Below are 18399 nucleotides of genomic sequence, written 5' to 3'. Positions count from 1 at the left end.
AGCCACAAAAGTAGCAGAAGCGCGCGACAGCCACTTGTGGTCGGTGGTCGACACCTGTGGTCAGTGGCTGCTACTTTTTAACCCATACATGCAGTAATCGCGCGAGTGCCGTGTGGTGGCGTTTTTCGGCGTTTAGTGGCCAGTGCGGGCCTCAAGAAGCCAGCAGAGACGATTGTAGCGTGTGGCGGCCACCGGCGTCAATCGTGTGCGGCGAGTCCATATAAAATGTGTGAAAAGGAAATATGCCGGTAGCGGCGTTTTGTGGTTGTGGCCCGTGTGCGGGAGCCCTTACACAATGCACAAATGACAACTTCGACCCAAAGTAAGCATATAGCCTCAATAGCTCAACGGTAAGAGCGGTCGGACTCATCACCGAGGGGTGGTGGTTCGATCCCCGCCCCGTTGGTCTGTTGTCGTACCTACTCTTAATACAGTCTTTCCCGACTAGTTGGAGAGGAATGGGATTATTGGTTATATTAAAAAGATATTGGTCATATGGGTTATGGGTACAAAGATAGCGAATGTATAGTTATTAGTTACTAATATTTAGAGGTAAAGTTTGTTTTGTTTTAGGGGATAATAATCTACTAAACCGATTTTGAAAATTATTTTACCACTAGAAAGCCACGATATATGTGTGTCTTAGGCTATATTTTATCCCCCTATTATCACTGGAGTAAGTCCCCTCTCCTATAAGGCCTGTCTCTAAGTGAGTGATAGGTTAAGCCACACCCAAAGTACTGATGTTTATTTAATAATTATTCGAATGTACGTTTTGTTTTCGGTTCAAAAGATAACAACTACTAAAAATACAATGTTAAAACAAAAGAAAACAACTATCAATATTTATTATATAAAAATGTACAATAAAATAATCTGTTAAGTTGACAAGGTAACGTAATAATAACCTTTTCGATTGCGATACGTTCAAAATGCCTAAAGATAATGAGATAAAGAATAAGATAAATTACCGTAAACGCGAAGGGACCATTGAGATACTATGTATTACGTAATAGAGAAGACACCACACATCACTACTACGTTTCGTTCAACTGCGGCAATATCGCCGCACTCTACATTAGTTTCTTGCTAGCTTACTGTGTTGAGAGAAAAGTGTCATTTAGCACAAAGCTTAATTGTTTTAATAATTATTAATTATTAATTTTTATTTGCGTAAACGGCAGTTTGGTTGCAAGAAAATAATATTCTCTTTAAGTGATCTAGCGCGGCATATTTAGTATGGGACGACATAACTTATGTTTTAGCGCTGCAGCAAATACTCCAATCATCATTCCTGCGCTGCCCTCCCCCCGTTTTTTATGTTACACTTGCCGAGGACTAGCGGTTTCATCCGCGTAGTTCCTTTTCCCGTGAGAATACGAGGATAAAATATAGCCTATGACACTCACAAATAATGTGGCTATCTCGTGTTAAAGAATTTTCAAAATGGGTAAAGTAGATCCAGAGATTACCCCTTACAACACCACAAACGTTACCTCTTAGTAATATTAGTATAGAAGTATAGATGATTTTTGCTTGGAACAGCTTCTCTATTACGTAGTACATAGTAACTCAATGGTTGGAAACTGCGTCGAACAAACATTTCACAGATAAGTGTGGCCAGCCAATTTTAAAGGAGGTCAAACGAAGGCAGAAGCGAAACGGCGTAACTTTTTACGTAAGAAAAGTAAATACGCTGAAGGAAATTGTTTCGGCAAATATTTTGGCATACTTGGTAACTGATAGCCTACATTGTAGCGTCAAGATGCTGAAATTAATGGTGAGATTGGCATAATAGGCTAGTTGATTCATATCAAAATGAATGTAAACAATAATAATTTCGTATAGTAGGTAATGAAATATACCAATTTATGTAAGAAATATTAAAATACTAATTCAATCTCAAGTTGAAAACTGCGTCTTTAATCTATTTTCTCAATTGGTCCAGGTCTGGTTGGTGGGAGGCTTCGGCCGTGACTAGTTACCACCATACCAGCAGACGTACCGCCAAGCGATTTAGCGTCCCGGTGCGATATCGTGTAGAAACCGCAAGGTGTATGGATTTACATCCTACTCCTAATAAGTTAGCCCGCTTCCATCCTAGATTGCATCATCACTTACCATCAGGCGAGATTAAGAAGACAAGGGCTAATTTAAAACAGAATAAAAAAGATACAAAATAAGCATGGGGATTTATAATACGTCAATGCAGATAAGTGATTACATACATACGTAAGTGTAATAAAAAAATTAATGACAAGCAAAACTGGTTGAACCGTGAAAACCCAGTGGATATGACCTTTGCCTCCGATTCCGGAAGGTGTGGGTTCGAATCCGGTCCGGGGCACGCATTTCCAACTTTTCAGTATTTCTCTACGAGTGTGAAGTCTGCCAATCCGCATTGGGCCAGCGGGGTGGGTTATTGGCCTAACTCTCTCATTCTGAGAGGAGACTCCAGCTCAGCAGTGAGCCGAATATGGTCGAAACTGGTATAGATTTTCATTCTTTACTACCTAACACTCTCAACTACATATTGGTCGTTTTATGTAATATAAGTTCACGATGTTTCATATTGATTTAACAAAGCAACTGTACAAATAGTTTGAAACTCATGTGAGCACTGGATATGGTGAAATTGTATTGAATTGAATTGGATACGTAATTTTCTATATTGACATAACTTTATTTGCAATTCGTAAACGTAATCGAACTTTTCATTATAATGTAACACGTGAATTTACAAGCTCATGATTTAGGACCCCACATGGATTCAAAACTAACCGAGCAAGTTCCAACAAACAAGGTATTTATGTATTTATTTCATTTTTATGGAATCCATATACCAAAGTAATTAAAAAAAGATATTTTATTTTTAATTCCAAAAAAAATATTTTTAAAATCCTCTTATCAAGACCTTCCATTTGATGTATCACACGATGAAGTTTGTAAAAGATTTTTTTTTCAACTTTCCATCTTACCCCCATGCGCTTCCCATATTCAAATTTTTACCTATTCACGTCCCTGTATTTGAGTCACAAGAATTGATATGTGTAGCAAATTTCAACTGGATTTGTCCAGTACATTCGGAGAAACAGACAGACATTAAAATGTGCGCGAGTGAAATTATAAGGGTTCCGTTTTTGTACTACGTACGTTCTGAACCCTAAAAATTTTTTTTTTTTTTTGAGTAATTGCCTACAAAAAATTATATTACTATAATAAACATAGGAGGATTGTTTCAGTTTCATCACTTACTTTTACTACAACTTGACTGGTTATCATTTTACTATCTTCCATGTCGCTTTTTGTCAGATTGATACCTGAAATAAGAAAAAAAAAATACTTTATTAAGAGGTAACATATAAGTTTGAATGTAAAGTCCCACGGTTAAGGCCGTGGCGTGCATAAGGTTGTCAATCAAGGTATGCACTAGTAAGAAAAATTAACCAAACTGGGAAAATCTTCATTTAGTAAGCATTAAGAAAACAACTCTTAGAATATACTAGTAGTAGCAGTACTTTAAGGGAATTCAAACTATAAAAAAAAAATAGACTCGAACTGAGAACCTCCTTCTTTTTTGAAGTCGGTTAAAAATCTGTAAATAGCTGTACTGTAAGGAAATATTTGTATAATTTTATGTTTACGTAACGCTGCAGATTTTTCTTTACAATAAATAAAAAAACATTATTATAATAAAAACAAAAATCCAACTGCTTAAGCGTAATGAACTGTATGTTGTCGCTTGCGGTTTCTACGCACATCATACCTCACCATCTTAATTGGTCCAGGTGTGGCTGGTGGGAGGCTTCGGCCGTGGCTAGTTACCACCCTACCGACAAAGACGTACCGTCAAACGATTTAGCGTTCTGGACTTCCGGTAATATGTCGTGTAGAAGCCGAAGGGAGTGTGGATTTTCATCGCCGTCCTAACAAGTTAGCCTGCTTCCATCTAAAATTGCATCATCACTTACCATCTGGTGAGATTGTAGTCAAGGGCTAAAGAATATAAAAAAATAGGCAGTAAAACTATACTACAGCCTTTCTTGATGAGTACTGTTATATATAATGCATGTATTTGCAAATAAATAAATAAATAAATAAATTGATTGATTGATTGACTGTTTACCAACAAACTAATTTATAATGAGGGTATAAATCACTGGTCATTTCACACCAAATAATAATTATAATTAACTTGTTCTTAAATTAATGAAAATAAATTTGACTAATAAGCTAAGAACAATTAGACATGGTTAATATATTTTATATAACATTTTATAAACAAATTGTACATAATTTAAAATAAATAAGTTATGAAATGACATGTGTTTTCTACCTTCATTTCTACTTTCTTTGGTAAACTGTACTTATGAAGAAAGGCTGTAATATAGTAACGTAATAGAATAAAACATCATCCAAAATTTATTAGACACGTCTACGTAACTATGTGATATGGCAGGCTTACGTTCGGCTGAAGATTTAGGTCCGTCCGCGCCTGGCACTATTAGGGATTATTATATCTTTGCTTTGGTGTAGGGTCGTTGCTAAGTCAGTACTCAGCCCGGCTTAGACATAATCAATATTCCTCGAGCCATTTAGTAAGGTTTTATACCTATAATGTAACTCTTCAATATTGGAATGGAATATTTAGGTATCTTCTTTTTTCTTTTATTCCTTACAAGTTAGCCTTTGACTACAATCTCACCTGATGGTAAGTGATGATGCAGATGGAAGCGGGCTCACTTTTTTGGATGAGAATGAAAATCCACACCTCTTTCGGTTTCTACATGACAAGGTACCGGAACACTAAATCGCTTGGCGTTACGTCTTTGATGGTAGGTTGGTAACTAGCCACTAAGTAAACCTCTGCGAACTGAGCCCTGTGTATTACCACTTCATCATCGCGACTCGCTGAGTTGTGTTGGTTTCTTCAGTACTTCTGTGGTCTTAGACCATTTAAATAACAGGACCTGCCTCGCTAACCGTTATCCCTCTGGCAAAGATCAAAAATCTATGATCTAACGCGTTTTTAAAAACTGTTGCTATAGAATCGATGGTTCATTGTTGTAATCGTTTTCGTCGTGTAAAGAGCTCCCTAATAAATAAATTAATTAAACAAATAAAAAAACCCGACTGCATAAAGTATAAAAAAAACTGAAAAGAAAAAAAACAAGCTCAGTCCAGAAGTGTAGAAAGCAATTAGAAAACAGTCGGGACCTATTAAATAATGTAGAAGAAAATCGTTCTATCTAATCTCTAAGGTCCCGACAGACAATTTTGTTCGTGAATTTGAGTGCGATGCATCTCCTCGTTTTTGATTCAATCACACTCTCCTCTCCCTTCATCGCCCGTTCTGTGACTCTGAGGCTTATGACGAATAGTCTTACCTCGCAACAAGTTCCTGTCCTGCAACCAACTGAGACTCGTGAGGTCGTCGTCGTGTTCGGCTGGGGGCAGGTTCCCGGCGTTGCCACCGCACGCCACACTGTCACAAATATATATCATTTCATCATCATCATCATCATCATCATCATCATCATCATCATCATCATCATCATTCATCATCATCATTATCGGGCGTGGCGAGTGCCGTAAACGGTAAAGATATAAAAGATATCCTGTAGTATAACCATTTTTTGCGGAGAAAAGAATATATGTATAAACATAATATAGATAAACTGTTCATAATAACGAACTGCCGCAAAATAACGCCTTCTATTCATAAGTTTTTAATAAATTTAAATACTTAATTAAAGTATATCTCTTCCAAGTTAGCCCATAACCCTTTTAGATTGGCCTTAACATAAATAAGAGAATGCACGTAAAAGCTAAATTGAAATAAAATAAAAATTAATTTGCACCTTGAATCAAGTTATACGGGATGAAACCACTCTTAAGAATTTTCCACTACACTTACTATTTATAGACGAAAAATTGAAAACAAATTATAATCACACTTGAAATGTTCGATTTAACTTATACAAGAGATAATAAACTCACGAGTTTATTTGTATGCCAAAATTTCGATTATTATTTAACTATAAAAATAATGTCAGCAATAAAGGCTTTTATTTTCTTTTAATTTATTTGTATAACTATAATAATGTAACACTACTAGTAAGTATCTTCATGTTTCAGTAAAGACTATTCAATTTTCATTTAAACCATAACTTGTCTTCACAGTTGTAATCTTGACATTTAGTGATAAAAAATATGGGTTACACTGTACCATAGACCTAAAAAAATGCTTTAACAAAATATCTTTTTAGCTTCACACATACTGATCTTATCACAACTTTATTAAATGCTAGATAGGTTTGCGCTTGACTATAATAATCAAATAACAATTAGATGGTGTGTATTTGTAATAATTACTTTGTTTATTTAAAATTTAAATTTTATTATTCTTTTAATTGTTAGTATTAATTTAATTTATGTGAACATTGTGATTACAAATAAATAAGAGTCACAATCAAAGTATTTATTGGAGAAGGAATATTACATTTTGTTCGATTCCTATATATTCCTTTTGTATAATGCCTATCGTATCTACTATGTGGAGTACATTTCATTGATGCAAAAATGTACTGCCTTACCTGAGGAACCAGTATTGGCGCGGGAAGTTCCCATTTTGTACATTTTTTACCCGACTACGGCGAAGCCAAAAGGAAGGGCATTTTGGCATTATAACATTTTGTCATTATAACATGTTGTTTATTTTAATAGGTTGATAATAAAGACCAAAATAGTGAATAGGTCAGCTGGGCAACTCAGATTTATAGCTACAATCTTCATATATTTTCCGCAAATTGCCAATGCGCTGGAACCTGGTCAAATTTACGCGACGATATTCGCGAAAAAGTATAGTTATTTAATTTATTGCAAGTTTTAATTTATTGGTTTTTCTTTCAAAATCTGTGTGGCCAAGTCTTTAAACATCAATCAAAGTGCTATAAGTTTTATCAAGGTCCTTCTTACCCGGTAACCCATAATGTGCTCTTATCACAGTTTGAACATTTATCATTGATGGATGATAGGCGAATTTACGGCATTGCATAATGTGTTTAAAACATTCCTATATAGTGATAGTTTTAGGTTGTAAATTGTAATCTAAAATTATTATGTCATCATCATTATCAACTATCAACCCATATTCGGCTCACTGCTGAGCTCGAGTCTCCTCTCAGAATGAGAGGGGTTAGGCCAATATTTCACCACGCTGGCCCAATGCGGACTGGCAAATTATTACGTAGGTTTATTTAATTGTGTCTTCAAGTAGGTCTACACTGCTACTGCGCTTTCTGGTGCGAAATCGCCATTCCAGCACTTTGGGACCCCAACATACATCAGCTTTTCAAACCATGTGCCTCTAACTACGTGTTTAATCGACCTACAATCGAAGGAATACATACCAACTATAATTCATAGAGATGACACTAGCCTACAATGCTATGGTAATTGAGCCACGGTCTAATAATGAGCTAAATCACATGTCTTACATACATATGGCGCATAGTTTATACAAGTCAAGTACTTGTCGCTAGTACAAATCCATTAGTGAGCAACTAAATTATATTGGGTGTTGTTGCTTTTTGCAAAATCAGGTTACGAGTACTTATTGATTTTATACGTTTATACTTACAACGGACAATATTATCAGTACGCACATATTACTTCATTTATTAGTACGACATACTTTACAAGGTGATAGCTGACATCAAGGCTTACTAAAAAAGAAATATATGTTAGCCGAAATTTTACGGTTTTTAAGTTATGTTGATTTTTGTGCAAATACTAACATATATTGCGTTATTTTAGTAGGCTTTGATGTCAGCTATCACCCTGTAGAGTATGTCGTAATATTTACGAGACACCCTGTATGTGTTATCTAAGTTATTGAAGTGATGTATAAAAAACATAGTTGTAAACGTACGCAGGTTGAGACGTTTCCATGTCAGATTCGTCGGACGCGTCGTCAATATCGTCGAAGTTGTCGATGACGCGGCCGGAGACCTCAAGTCGCCGCAACGAGCGACCGCTGGAGGCGACGTGTCGCGCGATCTGCCGGATGAGGCGGCGGGGGAGCGGCAGGGAAGCGCGCGCGCCCCTCGCAGGAGATCCCCCGCGTTCGCCACGCATTGGCGCCATCTATGTCAATAAAAAAAAATATGAAATTAATACTTAAATATTGTGTGTTTTTTTTTCGTGTTGAGTAAGTGCCGATGACTCCATGTGGAACCGTCACCGGGGGGTTTGGGCGAGCGTAGAAGCATCGCCTGATGAGACCCGAAGGCTGAAATAAAGATAGAGGACGGAACGACTCTCTAAAGGCGTCTTCTATGAGACTCGGACCTCGGCTTAGAGGGCCATTCGGGAGGGTGTAACCGTGACCTGAGTGAATCAGTCCAGACGCCCCCGAGATCGTGAGTTAGAAAACCCACGTCCGGGTGACGTTAGATATCGGGGTGTGTAGCATCGCCCCGCTGCAGGACAGCGATACGATCGCAGTTTGCGCGGGGCGAAGAACTGGACTAGACACCGTCCCAGCTCTGGATAGCGAGGAATCGCAGTCCGCGCAGGTGCACTAATCACACTGAAGAAACAAAATCAACTCAAGGCCAAGATGCCCCAGCCGCGAAAGGGGCTGGAAGAAATCACAAGAGATGACCTCCACACATTAAACAAATTAAAATTATTTCTGCTCTCATATAACATGTTGCGATATTTTTATTGTTTTAAGTGACAAATTGATCTACGAATTACCTACGGATGGCACGAGGATTTAGGGGGTCTGTGAAATATAGGAAGGATAAATTCCTGAAGGTTGCCAGCCATGAATTGGACAATAACAAGGAAAAGTAGAATAAACAAAAAAATATTATTCGAAATAATGGATAGATAGTGTTAAATTATATTACTACGTTTATTAATTAGGGCTGAAAATGGTAAAAACCAAGAGCCATGGTATTAAAAGGCATAATGTTGCAATAAGAAATCGACCTTGTCGAGGTTCAATTACGAAATCGGAATTAATGACCTTACAGAATAGTTAGCAGATAAATAGAAATGAGTTTCAGGTGAAAGGTAAAAATAATATAGATATAATAGAAATCGATAGACTCAATTGACTTCACTTGAATTTAGTCTGTGATATCAGGCTTTTTAGACTTTTATTGCATTTTATTAAGATGAAAGTTATACAGTACATGGACCGACAATACCTCTGCAGCCCTAGTCCATGAGTACTGTTTATTAACAAACAAATTAGAAATGAAGGTAGAAAATTTCATTTCATAACTTATTTATTCTAAACTAACTCACAGTGTGAAATGACTAGCCATTTATACCCTCATTTATAATATGTTGGTAAACAGTAGGTACGCATCGAGTAGGGCCTAGGTGCTTTAGGTGACCACGGTTCCAAACTTCCAAACCCTCAATTGTTTAAGTAGGAGTACAATTTTTCTTAATTGGTCCTGGTCTGGCTGGTGGGAGGCTTCGGCAGTTACCACCCTACCGACAAAGACGTACCGTCAAGCGATTTAGCGTTCCGGTATGATGTCGTGTAGAAACCGAAACGGGTGTGGTTTTTTATCCTCCTGCTAACAAGTTAGCCTACTTCCATCTTAGATTGCATCATCACTTACCATTATTATTAGCTAACTTGTAAAGATTTAAATTAAAAAAAAAAACAGTAGAGTAAGTTGTGTTATATTTTCTTCGGGTTATAAGAAATCACATCCTTAGACGCTAGACATTTACCTTCGTGGCAATCATTTGAAAAACATCGTTTAAGGATCTTTTGCTGCTATAGTCATGCAGTCATGAGAATGTCATTCGTTGTCGATAGGTCTCATGATCAACCTATCAATCAAACATTTCTACAGTCGAAACGTAAGCGACTGTAGAAAAAGTCGATATGTAACATGGCTAGAGGCTGGCTTACGCTCTAAAATTACAAAAAAGGAAAGTATCAACCCAATAGTCTATTTGCATTCTAATTTTACTCTACATACATTATTTTTATCTCAACGCGTCTATATTTAAGGCGCACTGACCGACTAACTGACATTCCTATTTGTTGGCACATATTGTGGCGCATACAAGCCACGGCTTCTGATAAAAAAAAATTGCGAGAAACAACTACTGAGATAATTTCAGAGTTATGCAATAGATAAGTGTATTGATACTTGCTGATAAATTACGTACGTACAACTCAAGGCGGGTCAGTACCACGTACGTGATTGAGCATATAGGGAATTTTAAGTTCTAAGATGAAAGAATTAAGGTTCACTTTACTCTGACGTAACAGTATTCCAATTCGTGTAAACCGAAAATGGTTTCGTGATTACTTTATTAATTAAGACTACTCGTAGCATGAGCATATTCCCTTCCTTACTCATAAACATGGATTAGGATTTGAATCACAATTTTCTAAGACAGGGCTGTTTAAAGTTCACTTTACTTTGCAGAAAAGGGATTGTCCATCCCTAGCCGGCAATTTACTTATAGCTAAAAATTCTTGATAATTGTAATAACAAATAAATAATTAAAAAAAATATAGACTATATAAAAAAACACTATTTTTGATAAAGTGACGAAAAACAAACATACTTTTTACATTTATAAAGTCAGTAATTTAACCAGATCCTAATTTAAACATCGCACTTCTATACGGGGATATACCTGGGATCCCGACGTTGTATTAGCCGCTGGGCATTCCCCTCTGAGGTTTAAATCCTAATCCATATTTATAAATAAGGCCGATTAAGTTACACAAGTTAAAAACAATAACCTCTAAGTACTGAAACACCGCACACTTACATCACTCGAAACAAACATACACACGACCACTGTTATCTATAGATATGCCACGAATTCGTTGATTACACACTTATCATGGCGCCATTTATTATTACATTCTTTGAAAAGACGTTCATCGGTGGAGACGATTTCTACTATCATACTAATATCTTCGGACTAACTATCGGAATCCTGCGACTTCGTCCGCGTGAATTTCGGGTTTTAAACCTGACACAAAAAGAGGGGTGTTATAAATTTGATATGTCTGTCTGTCTGTGGCACCATAACTCCCGAACGGATGAACCGATTTCAATTTAATACTTATACAATGTTTGATGAAAATCTCTCTCTGGCTGAACTCTGTCTGGCTTCCATTTCTTTCACACCTACGGCGGCAGGTTTAAGCTATCACTTCTAGCGTCCCGAGACGCACACCTTAAGCTAGCCAGTGACGATCAAGTATTCCCACGTTTCTGCAGCACCCACGGCTATAACTGATCGTGTGTTGGTCGGCATGACGGCTCGACTTGACGCATACGTGAAACGTCTTCGCTGCAAGCAGCGCTGCAATAACGTGGGTATAGTTGATCGTCAATGGCTAGTACGAAACAGTATGAAACGTCTTCGCTGCGGGCAGCGTTGCAAAAACGTGGTTATACTTGATCGTTAATGGCATTACGAAGCGGCACGACAATTCTATTTTGTTGTGGATTTCTCATAACTATAAGCATGTGATGCCCACACTTTCGTAATTTTATAAAAGCTATGACTTTTTAAGAAGCCCAGCTAAATGGCGACCCTTCCTTAGATGCTCTTAAAGTTAATGTCCATAAAAATGTCTGGTAAAAGGTTGTCATAAGGTCAAGTGACTCAAAATAAACAAGGCGCTAAAATATCCCTTCCGTACCGTGGCTATATCATAAGCAGCATACTAGGTATGAGTACTTATAATAATTATCGTAAATTCCTCAGGAAAATGATAACAAAATTGATTGTAAGCTATGTTCGCTTGAAGCAATAATTATCTTTACAAACACAAACCCTTACATCATATGCGTTCGTACGTTTGTTTGTTTATTTCTTTTTCAATGACAAGTGAGCCTTTGATTGTGATCTCACCAGATGGTAAGTGACGATGCAGTCAAAGATGGAAGCAGGTAAATTGTTAGAAGGAGGATGAAGACCCACATCCCTGTCGGTTTCTACCCAACATCGTACCGGATCACGAAATCGCTTGGCGGTACGTCTTTGCCGGCAGGGTGGTAACTAACCACGGCCAAAGCCTCCCATCTGAGACCTGGACCAATTAAGAAAACTCAATTGGCCCAGTCGGGTTCGAACCTAGGACCTCCATCTTGTAAATTCACCATGCATACCACTGCGCCACGGAGGCCGTCAAAATAACAAAAAAATAGGTTAATTTACGACTATGATTAGGTATAGAATAAATATTTGTTTCGGCATTCATTTTAAAATCACAGACAGGACACTTTTGGAGTTATTAGGTACAGGTATAGAATATTATTAGCTTGTTTATTGTTTAATCGTCGCGCGTAAACATGCAGTCCTTCAAGTGGGACGTAAACAATAACAAGCGCATTTGTTATTGAAATATTCTACGTAAAAAGTTCCTTTTTAACTAGCGAATAAAATCGTAAAAATCAAATTCGAAATTCAATTATTTCAATTAGGCTTAGTTTACAAGAACTTTTAAAACGTCACGTTAATGTCATGAATTAATTTAATGGTGGTAAATAAAATCGAAAACTTAAAAATAACAACAAACCCAGGACATTCGTTTTAAACAGTTGAGGATCACATATTTCGTATCTGAGTTACTAGATCAACTAGCCAGTTGATTCAACTTTCAAGTTGCGTATTTAATTAGTCAATTAACTCTAACTGAATATGTTACGCGACATTTACGTGTCCAGCTTCGATCCGGCTACATCGCTTAAGGTGCTACGTCATAGCATTAAAATACCTTTAGGTAGGGAGATTACGTCACTTTAAACAAAAATCATGCATTATGCAAGCTGCTAGTAGCAAGAAGGTAATAAGTAAATAGTTTTCATACGAGTAGTAACCACGTCAGTTCAGTAGGTAATTTTAATCCTGTATCATATTTGTAATCCATGATAAACAGTTACTTTTGATAGGAACGTTTCTTATTACTGGGTTCTAGCACTTTTGAGCCCAAAATTATTATATTAGGGGAGCCCGGGATGCTAAATTTGCAGTTACTAAAGCGTCATTGGAATCGATAAAATTTGGTAGATTAGATGACAGAAAGAATAAATTGTTACATACTTGTTTTGCTTTAAGTGGTGGGGAAAAAAACTACAGACTTTAAAGACAATTTTTATTACTTACTGAACTCATCAGAAAACATGAGCGATTATTCAGGAGATTAGTTCGTTCAAAATTAGATATAACAGAAATATGTTACGCTCAAATCGTTGATCTTCGAAATGCACACTGTTTAGCTATCAACTCATCTACTTTATCTTAATCTGACATCTTGGTTAAGTATTTCAGAAGTTAGTTTTTTTTTCGGTTCTTCTAAAAGTACCCACCAATATTAAGGGCTCATGCTTGGTGGAGGTACTGTACAACGTGCAAGGTATACTCTCTTATGTTCATCTGCCGTGCTCAAGTAACTGCAAAAATCTCCCATTCGGCTCCCCTATTATTAGTAACTTAAGTGTACAGTAAACTTGTAGGTACAGTTGACAGTACTTTGTTGTAAATGGACCCATGGTTTTTAAACTGATAATAACTATACAGTATTTGCAGCATAAAGATATACTTTACATTGAAATATGCAGTTTGCTCAAAAACTATTCATCGAAGCTTTTATTATGTAAATGTAATTTTTTTAGAGAATGTTTTAGTAGTATACCCCATACTAAATTGCTCTGCTCTGAAATAGTTTCATAGTTCTTCTAGGATGTTTTTGTACACAATGCTGCTGTATGCACATACTAGATGTAAATATAGCATTATGTGGATTCTCTGTGCAGGTGCTGAGTCAATCACGTGGGAGAGAAAAAAATGCTGAGTGCCTGAGACTTGTGGAGTAGGTGTAGAGTTAAAGAGTTCCCTTATGGCAACACTTCTCTGCTTGTGTTGTTTTCCCTGCTCAGCCAAATTTAGTAATACTACTAGAACAGCTTTGAATAATTGTTCTAACATACTTGTATTATAGTACGCGCGTTAACAACTGAGTCTTAGGGCCATAAATCATTTCTCTATATCTATCTCGCTTGCACTTATGGGTCTTATGGAGCCGTCTAGTGAAGGGTGTAACAATGAAAGACATATTATCGATAAGTAAAGTTTATTATCGTATCTTGTTCACAAAATTAAAAAAATTAACAATATTTGATTTAATATAATACATATTTCATATTATATAATTATTAACTAAATAAAATTAATCTTCATCTGAGTCTTCATCATCAGAATCTTCGTCTTCTGCCAAATTTATTATAAGCGGCGCGTGATCTCTAATTAGAGCTTTTTGTAAATCTTTGTTTTGAAGTTCTTCGGCATGCCTAACACATTTGGCCCAGTCTTCTCGTGTGACATTTTCTATGGCTCGGTGGAGGTGATTTTCGACATCTGCTATCTTGAAGGTATTATTATTCTTCGCAACTTCTCCCTTTACTTGTGCCCAAATTAATTCTATTGGGTTATATTGACAGTGATATGGAGGGAGCCTTATTACTTCATGACCTCGTTCATTTGCCAGATGGTCTAAAGCGTAGACCTTCTGCGGGTTACTGGCTTTTACTTTTCTTATTAATTCTTCAATAATTTCGTTGCTGGAATATGGAATCTTTTTCTTTGTCAACCATTCTTGAATTTCAGCTTTCCTCGTGTTTCTTGTGGGTATCTTTTCCAACTGTATCGAATGATAGCTTGCGTTATCGACAATTATAACTGAGGGCTCTTCAAGTAGATTCAGGAATTCGGAAAACCATGCCATATATGTTTCGCCATCCATTTCTGTGTGGTAATCAGCATCCTTTGATTTCACCGCTTTAAATATTAGCTTCGCATCTGGAACGAAGCCAGTCCTTGCAGAACCCGCATGGCAAACTATTAATCTTTGGCCTTTTCCCACAGGCTGATTCTTGAAACCTCCTTCATCGTTGCTTCCAAGCCACATCCTCTTTCTTGCATGGTTTTGATTAATCCATGTTTCGTCTAGATAGAAACGTGGTCGCTGATCGTTAGTTCTTCTAAGTAAATCCAATTTCCTTAAAAAGTCCATTCTAGCACAAACAATATCAGTTCTTTCCATTAAATATTTACGTCCTTCGCTATTTTTCTTATACTGGAACCCAACCTCCTTCAGTAGTATTCTCATTGAAGTGTTGCCGCATTTAAAATCGGGTAATTGTTCACGGAATTTTTCTAAAATTTTCGCCACGGATGGATACTCTCCATTCTCATAAAATGAAGCTACAGTTCGCTTCAACACACTTTTATCAAAATCGTCAATATTAGTGACGGTTTGTGGTTTCTTAAAATTTGTTCTTGGTATACAGGTACTGCCTGATTGTGATACTTCCGTCTTGATTCGGTCCACTGTCGCTCTGCTCACACCACAAACAAATGCGGCCATTTCACGTGGTTTGTTGAAATTTAGAGAAGCCACTTTATTCGGATCACTTTTCAATTCATTGAGAAACAGGAATACGTTGTGAATCAGTGTTCGAGCTTGAGGGCTAATATCGCCATGTAATTTCTTCAGATCAACGTTAGAAAATAAAGTATCCATAGTGCGCAACGAGTAACACATGAATGTATTTATTTAATTGCAGTAAACACATTTATAGCAAAAAAAAATACGCAATGCAATTACATTAGAAACCGACCAATCAGAATCGTCCAAATCATTATTGACTCATCATTAGCACGTGCGCAGGTAGCCGTTTATCGATAATTAGGGTGCGCAGGTAGGCGCGCTGCACATTCCTATCTTTTTTGACTTTTATGACCGGACGACTCAGATGATAACGCGCATACTATAGTAATAGTGAGGCTTTAAGATAATAGATTATGGTGATAATCCTCTTACACCTACTTTTATTAATAATGCAAATAATTTAGAGAAGAATTTAAAAAATTGTGCTTTAGTGATGTAGTCTCAATTTATTACTAGGAATTAATGATTAAATGTATTGCATAATACAGTGTTTCCTGTTTACATATTAATTGCATTTTGCAGTAATTATTATTTATTAGAATCATACATAAACTACTCTACATTTTTATAATTATAATAATAACATTTTGTAATACATTTGTTTACACTAGAAGTGAAATCAAATGTGAAGAAATCATGTCAGAGTTAATTATAAATATCATTAATTAATAAAATTCAAATAGTGTATATGAATTAACATTTTACTTGTCATAGATATTTTTAATTATTGGCAAATTAAAATATTTATAGTAGAACCATGAATCTTTTAATTTGTCAATTTGAAAATTACTGAAAAATATTTCAACCAATCATTTATTACATAAACATAAATTCTTCTACTAAGACTAACAGTACTTTTACTTCTAATATTTAAAGAATTATATTTTAATTAGAAAATTAGCAATGTCCCCATAAGTATTCAAATAACACATTTGAGTCTGTCACCAGGCTGTTAAAGTCCAAAAAACATCTTTAAAGCAAATATGTAATCTTTTGCACATATCTATATCAGTTATCATAATTCATTAGATACAATGATAGTATTAATGATATTGCTATCATAAAAAAGCAAAATACAATATAAATAATTATGCTTCTCAATGCATGCCACTGTCCATTATATCACCTACCCTGAAATAGAGCAATGTTAATTGTTTCCGGGTGATAATTATTTTTAGGTTTCCTCTTTGATGCACAAAGTAGGAATTAGGTCATAAAAAAATTATTATATGTTTAGGAAAACATTTTAATTCTCTGTGTATATTGACTTTTGCATTAGTGTGATTATAAATATTTCAGTCTTGGTAAATACAAACAGCAACATTAAAAATGCATCAGATATTTACTTCAAGGTCACAGTATTGTTTTATTCCATACTTGTTCTGATGTTTGTGTTATGTAGTAAATAAAGTTACTTAGAAATACATGTTCTGAATACTAACTCTGTAATGGGTTGATGAAAAAAGTGGAATAACAAAATGAATGTGACGAAAACATCCTATTTGTTCATTTATCAGTCATACTTACAAGGATTAAATTAAAAGAGTCCACAAGTGCACAAATAAAAATAGAGTATGTATACACTAACAAAATTAATCGTAACGTTTACAGTTCGATAAAAATACCTAACAGTTTGTATCACGCGAAAATAGTGACGCGTGGTAGATGTGATGTAACAATAAATTACCATGTGTTTTTGTATTCATTGGGTCAGCAGTCGCGTCAACAGCGTGTTGCTAGGAAACTGGGTTCCGGACGTTCCGGTGCCGCGTGCGCGCGGGGCTCCGACGTGTATCCACGCGTGCATGCCGCCGTGTGCAGAGCTGCACGTGCTAACACGCAGGGCCATTACATAACTGCAGGAGCGACGCCTGCCTAATGCCTATGCGACACAGAGGAAAACGCAGGGCGCAGATGCGATGAGATTACCACTGGTTCCAATTTTAGATAGAAGCGCCAGTGTATCACTATGTCGAGTACTCTCGCGTCACATTTTTAGAACCGCATGTAAACGACACCGCACCATGCCACATTAAACAAACCAATTTCACGCGATATCAACACGAAACGCTTGCGAAATCGGAGAACAAACTCCAAAATGCGCATAAAGTTAAAATGCGTCGCGTTTTTTTAATTATTTTTCTCAGTTTTATTAGAAGCATCCCAAACAAAAATCTACTTTGCAATACTTGATCAAGAAAAGGACTCACCTTTTAGATGTGATGTTTGTTTATCGCACAAATTAGATATTAATAACAATAAACAGCATTCCGCTGTCTCCTTACTTGAAAATAATAAATCAACACTCGCAAACACCTCAACACCCAATCAAGCCATAAACTAAAGAGTAACCTACATAAATAAACATATGATCTATCATCTATGCGTAATGTATACTTGTCAATAAAATTGTCATTGTCATGGCCATAGACAATTGTGGGGTCGGAAATGACAACCAACATGCAAAACACTTATCATTTCTCTGTCTACGTATTATTACAGTGTCAACAATTCCTCCGAGATAATAAATCAATTTTGTTTTGGTCGTGGAGACCTATTTGGCTACCTAATAAAATATTCTACTTTGCATAATTTGTTTCTTTTGCAGTGCACTGTGTCTATTTTTGGCCAATATCAGGAGTAGTTACTAGCCGTAAATTAGCTTTGACCATGATGTGGCCATGATAGATTAGTGCTACGTTCTACTAAGCAATCACAACGATCACGCTCACGACCACAGATTTTTCCCTTTTCAATAATTATTTGCGAACATTGCCACTAATAAACTCAAGTTGAATGGATTATGGAGCGTTTGGGCGAGTTGATGACTGATGTGATCGATGTGATACAAAATTTGTATCACATCAGTCATAATAACA

At 36.3% G+C, this 18399-nt stretch overlaps 1 protein-coding gene across 2 annotated transcripts in view; it reads right to left on the bottom strand.

Moving 5' to 3' along the window:
- Nucleotides 1-17885, bottom strand: part of LOC112056130 (forkhead box protein N3-like) — a 28295-nt gene extending 10410 nt beyond the window's left edge. Inside the window, exons 1-4 of one of the 2 annotated variants that reach the window (XM_052885994.1) lie at nucleotides 17731-17885; nucleotides 7934-8148; nucleotides 5388-5485; nucleotides 3256-3320 (exon numbers count right to left, since the gene is read on the bottom strand). In XM_052885994.1, coding sequence (XP_052741954.1) covers nucleotides 3256-3320; nucleotides 5388-5485; nucleotides 7934-8148 — 378 coding nt within the window. In that variant the 5' untranslated portion in view covers nucleotides 17731-17885. Of the gene's footprint in view, nucleotides 1-3255; nucleotides 3321-5387; nucleotides 5486-7933; nucleotides 8149-17207; nucleotides 17576-17730 lie in introns of those variants that run through there. The other variant, XM_052885993.1, reaches the window with a different exon arrangement.
- Between the last annotated feature and the right edge of the window lie 514 nt (nucleotides 17886-18399).

Source organism: Bicyclus anynana, chromosome 16 (genome assembly GCF_947172395.1).
Source record: "Bicyclus anynana chromosome 16, ilBicAnyn1.1, whole genome shotgun sequence".
NCBI classification, from domain to species: domain Eukaryota; kingdom Metazoa; phylum Arthropoda; class Insecta; order Lepidoptera; family Nymphalidae; genus Bicyclus; species Bicyclus anynana.
This window is presented reverse-complemented; position numbering and strand designations above follow the sequence as displayed.